Source organism: Botryllus schlosseri, chromosome 4 (genome assembly GCF_051294905.1).
Source record: "Botryllus schlosseri isolate E-star chromosome 4, Bs_hap1, whole genome shotgun sequence".
NCBI lineage: Eukaryota > Metazoa > Chordata > Ascidiacea > Stolidobranchia > Styelidae > Botryllus > Botryllus schlosseri.
This window is the reverse complement of record NC_137239.1, coordinates 23,991,230-23,996,825: the sequence shown is the minus strand read 5'-3', so window position 1 is coordinate 23,996,825 and position 5,596 is coordinate 23,991,230. Positions and strand designations below refer to the sequence as shown.

The window sequence follows — 5,596 nt, the reverse complement described above, 5'->3', positions numbered from 1 at the left end:
GCTGGTAACTATAAACTTAGGCTGTGCAATTACTTACGTAGTTTATTAGTTCTACTTATATGTGAGCGATACAGCTCCTTACTTTGCGTCTATATTTAACTCTATATTCGTTCATCGGTTCTAAATCAATGACCACTCAATCTGTATTTCAGACAGCTAGCAAAATACAATGACGAAATCACGCCTCATAGCCTACCTCGAAAATGCATTTGACTTGAATTGTGACTTGACTCGTGACTTGACTTGACTTGACTCGACTTGACTCGAGTCACCTCCGAAAATCGACTGACTTGACTTGACTCGAGTCACCTTCGAAAATCGATTGACTTGACTTGACTCGAGTCAAAATGTGCAATTACTCGTGACTCGAAGGTAGTGACTTGATCCCAACACTGCTGATAGGATGTTGTATAGGCTACGTAATCCGACTTCTCCTCATCAATTCTAGAGCGTCAATCACTATAACTATCAATCACTAATTATTGATACACTAAAACGCAGTACTTCCTCCTCATTTCCTCTCGTTCATGCGTGGAAAAGGAAGCTTGCATCATATATTAATAACTGTCACAGATGTTACTGATGTGGAATGTTCTTGCGTGGGCGATAACATAGAGGTGGATAATTAATTACAACCCACAATACCGAGAATATGATTGGACTATGCAGCGCATGCAAAAAGTCAATATGTCTCATCATTATTTGTCAAGTCTTTGCCTGTATACCTATTACCTCAGGTGCGTTAGAGGTGAATTACGCGAGATGTCTATGCAATGGAATTTCGAAAGAATAGCATCGGAGCCAAGACTAGCAATTGATATAGATAAGCTGTATCTAGATTCGTGCGACGTTTAGTAAATAGATCGATGTTTTTGAAGTAAAATCATCTCTCCGTGCATTTCACAGCACAATTCTGTCACAAGCTTTTCGTTGGAGGCAAATGGATCACGAGAGGAGATTGCCAGGTTAATTAGCATGGCGTAAACCCGTCGATTATTTATAAAGGTGCTGCTTTTTCTATGAAGGGTACGAAAACCATTGCGGAAATGACTCGGGAGGTCGGAAGTTCCAAGTGGGAAAAGAGTAATGAAATATTGCACTCGCTTATCTAATTGGTATTTGGGAAGTTTCCAAATTTCACCGAGTACTTCATTTAGGAATTATGTCGCCATCCTATTACCGAGCCTAATTTCCATCTTTAAGTGCCATTAATGTCATTGAAATAATTATCAATCCTTATCTTCATCTTTTCCAAACGTTTTCACGCCTATCTCAAGCTGTAAAAGCGTGGAAAAGGCATGACTCTTTCTTCAGCCAGGCCTGGAACACGACGAGGAAATTTGCCACCGTAAAGTGGAAATTTCAAATTATCATAAAGTCGCTTATTCTATATACTTGTTAGAATTGAAGCAGGCAACTAACGCTCTTTCTTCACCTGGCACGGGGATTCTGAAAGTATGGGTCGCAAAGGGTCTAAATTTAGGGCGCGACAGCAACAGAGCGATCGCCGAATATGTATGTGATATTTCTGCACTTCTTGCAAAAATAATCTTTCTTCGCGCGATCTCCTGTGACTAACCTTTACTTTTCCAAGTGCTGGCCCAATAAACGACACGAGCAGAAAAGTGGTTAGGCATCATGAACATGACTCGATTAAGATGTGCAATTATACGTGCCCAAAAGTTTCGAAGGCACCTTCTTGTAGGCTCAGGGAGGGCTAAAAATAATAGCAGCCTAAATTAACCAAGAACATATATGTTATTGACAAATTTCATTCACGAACTTTGAAAACTCTCGTGCCTCGCGCGTTTCGAGAACTAATGCCTAATGATATTAAATAGCAATAATAATTGCGATTCTGGTGCGTAGTAAAGATTACTATATATCCCTGCGTTTGGTAGGTAATCGCTCGTAGCATGATATGTCACGATTCATGTGAGTAGAACGCGCAAGTCCTTAACTATCTCACATGGCTTGAAAAGCTTTCTTCAATTACAAACAAATTCCTACTGCATATTGCAGAATTCGACCCGCATGGAAAGCTGGCCTAATTCATAGCCTATATTATAATATATGCCTGTCATTGGCCGAGGCTCATCTTCCCACTCCTAGACCATACATATTTCATCTCTTCATTTGCAATTAGAGAAAAAGACCCTGATGGAATGCTACATGGGAATGAAGTCTGGTGCAATTCCTGATGTTTCAATAACTGCGTCATCCGAATGGGGTGGGAGTCAGCATGAAGCCCGTAATGCCCGGTTAGACAACCAGGTCTCCGCGCTGAGCACTGGATCGTGGTCACCAGCCTCAAGTATGGATTTAACATTAAATTTCAATCGTGGGACATTCACGATGACACTAAAGATTTTGACCAGTACTTCATACTAACACTGCTATACTAGAAACGACATGAACTTATTACCCAATTGTTATATGATTGCTTGTGCTAGCGTTTACGCTCATTGCGTTGAACAATGGAGAAATTGGTTTTATTGGGTTCCCACTACTCTAAGGTAGATTATTTCACATGTTTATTCACGCGTTGTTGAAAAGCTAAACCCTAATATGCTCTCACTATAATCCCACCTATTTCCAGATAGTGCTGACCAATGGCTTGAAATTGATTTGGGTGCTCTCAGGACAGTTGCGGGGATAGTCACGCAAGGAAGACCTGCCATGGCTCAGTGGGTTACATCGTATACCATATCGTGTGGTAGTAAAGTGGATAATCTCGCCCCGGTAACGAAAGGCGGAATAATTTTTGTAGGTATTTAACATGTAATAGCAAAAGCCCCCACCTAAATTGCCGGATATTACAAAGATATTGCTAATTTCGTTAGTTCAGGGCGCTGAGATGAATCGGCTGAATCAGAGTTGCGTAGCGGAGATCCGTGCTTGATTTCCAAAGTATATCTCAATTAGATCAGTACCAATCAGGACTTTGGAGCAAGCTTATATGTCGAATTGCTCCATCTTGAGGTCTGGAGCTCTCTTTCATCATAAATCAAAGTCGCTTCAGCGCTGAATACTGAGCTCACGAAACAGATGATTACAAACTGGAAAACGCGTATCCAATCAGTAATTTGTCTCTTATTTCCAACGCAATCGGGCTCACACATCGCATTGATTATCTTAGATCGCGACAATTTTTGTGCGGACTGAAACGACGTTTTTGGCTGCTTTGATCCATTTCCCTGTGTCCAACCGCACATCCTTACTGGTGTAAATGAACATGCACAATGTACATTGCACATGAATAAATTTCAATTTGTTGGCATAGGCTACATAATATCACATTGTCCAATTTCACGCTCCGATAAAAAAAAACTATCACGAGAGAACGGACATTTCCTTGTCTAATTCATAGATAAGAAGCTGTTTCTTGGCGCGCGCGCGTCCAAATTGACATATGCAGCGATGCCATGTTTTTATCCGGTGGTGTTGCTTCGTTTCGTTACTGATTAGTTAATTTGCTCAGCTCACATAAGCATCATTCCGGTTTCGTGAAATACATAGTGACCATTATTTTTGGGACATGCAAAGTTGGCCATCAAGGTTGTGCTGATGACGAAATTGCGGGTGTGCTGAATACCACAATAGTTACGGAGTATGCGGAGCATATCTAACAAAACCAGGTCACCGCTTATGTATGAACATTAAACAATGAACATAGAACGTGGTTAGTTGACAAAGTGAGGCAACTATTCTCAATTTTGTGAAAGTCTGTGAAATCCGCCAATTATAGTAGCATAGCATCTTATTAAATACATCGGAGCCGGAACTACTTTACAAACAACCAGCTCCAGCTCCCGAGAAAATGCACTGCTCCTGGGCTCCAGCTCCTTCTCCAGGGCCCCGATTAAACCTCGGTTTACTAAACGCCTAATTCTTCATTGTCGCATAATTCCTCAATTAGCTGTTAAAGAAAATTGTCCCAGTGCTAGAAAAAAGACGCTGCTCGCGCACCCCCGAAAACTCTCCCGCCTACCCTTGGCGATACACATACCCAGATTCTGTGCTATACTTTTTGTCACTATATTTTTGGTTGTCGCAGACTAATATCAAAGTTATCTATTTTGGTCATGTTTTCCTTATTTGACAGTGTTCCAGTTGATTCATGTAGTGGCCTACCGCTTGAATAAAATCAATTATAAAATTTGGTAGGAGATTGCATGAACTAAATTTTTAATTTTGCTATACCATAACATGCAGTGAAGCGGATCTTGGTGTATATTTCATGTTCCAGGTATTTAAAGGAAATCAGGACATGGACACCAAAGTGTATAACAAGTTTCCGACTGTAATGACATGCAGATACATTCGGATATATCCGCAAGGTTACTCCACCTGGAAGTCTATGAGAGTGGAGCTTGTATCGGGCGAATGCATTGATTCAGTGAATCCATTCATATGATGCGATATTTCGTTGAATGCAGGACCTGCTACACCGTACAATCGTACATATGCCAAGCGGAGAAATAGCCGCGTTGGGTCAAGTATAGGCCTACAAAATCATAATCGAACATTCATCGAATTGATTCGAATCAAAGCATAACAAGTACCCAAACGTCAAGAATATAAAAACATCCATACGAAAAGGTCTGGGTCAAATTGACACTTAGCGCCATCCCAAGTAACATACCTCGATACCCAACTGCACATCCCACATTGACGTCTGCTAATTGACACAATTGGAAGTTAGGATACTACTACATTTACATATAGTGCGCGTTTGGAACTGATCGGCGCAAATTTACAAAATGCTCTGTGGCTCAAAAGCCTTCAATAAAAAACAGCAAAGCATTGCCAAAGCGTTCTGATTTAAAAAGGTTCATTTGCACTGAATCTAGTAGCCTAGGCGTGAATGCAGGTTGATGTGATCGAAGACAGAATGTCCTAATTCAAATTTCGGCCATACAAATTATGCAGTTCGTGCAGAAGTTCCAATTCTGAAGTGTAATTCCACTCATGAAAGTAGTGTTTAATTTAGTTCATCGTGGTACACGACACAATGTACAAGACGTCAATGTACAGCTCAGCTCAGTACTTAAGTAGAGTAATCTCCGAACACTAGGCTCATCAGAAAGTATAGCTGCGGGGCTCTCATGAGCAGAATCGATTGTATGATAAGAGCATAGGAAAACGCGACGTAGACTACATACCAATATCTGCATCCGTCTTAAGTATAGGGCTTATATATCCTAACGTCTTGGCATAACTTGAACAAGGGTTGGTACGGCCGCCTAACGTGCGTCGTTTTTAACTTCGATTCACTACATAGCTGTCATTTTTAGAGGAAACCATCAACATTCAAGGTACCAGTTTACCAGGCCCACTTGATATGAGTAGATCACAATTCAATAATAAATTATTATTTTTAAATTAATCATAATTTTATCTCGAAAGTGGCACCCAAACATCATTCCGGTAAAATAAGACTTCTTATCTGTTGGATCGTATGTACGTTTGATGCGTGTCTACATGTTTCATCGTAGGTGCGTTGATGCGCTTATTTTGAAATATGGGGAAATGAAAACCGGCTGTTGACACCTGCTCACCAGTCCTTTTCGAGATTTCGCAATGAATTTGCTAA

The 5,596-nt window shown here is 40.7% G+C and overlaps 1 protein-coding gene across 1 annotated transcript; it reads left to right on the top strand.

The window, feature by feature from the left end:
• The first annotated feature begins 433 nt into the window (after positions 1–433).
• Positions 434–4,814, top strand: LOC145437516 (lactadherin-like). The gene is made up of 6 exons (XM_080314778.1): positions 434–737; positions 907–965; positions 1,026–1,083; positions 2,147–2,314; positions 2,600–2,766; positions 4,250–4,814. Exons 1-6 carry the CDS (start codon positions 653–655, stop codon positions 4,415–4,417), a joined length of 705 nt encoding a protein of 234 aa, XP_080170904.1. The 5' UTR covers positions 434–652; the 3' UTR covers positions 4,418–4,814.
• The last annotated feature ends 782 nt before the right edge of the window (positions 4,815–5,596 follow it).

Excerpts from the sequence above, each read along its gene's own strand:
- LOC145437516 (XM_080314778.1), top strand. The coding sequence starts at position 653 with ATGATTGGACTATGCAGCGCATGCAAAAAGTCAATATGTCTCATCATT. Across the intron at positions 738-906 it reads CTGTATACCTATTACCTCAG|CACAATTCTGTCACAAGCTT; the intron begins GTGCGTTAGAGG and ends TGCATTTCACAG. Across the intron at positions 966-1,025 it reads TCACGAGAGGAGATTGCCAG|GGTACGAAAACCATTGCGGA; the intron begins GTTAATTAGCAT and ends TTTTCTATGAAG.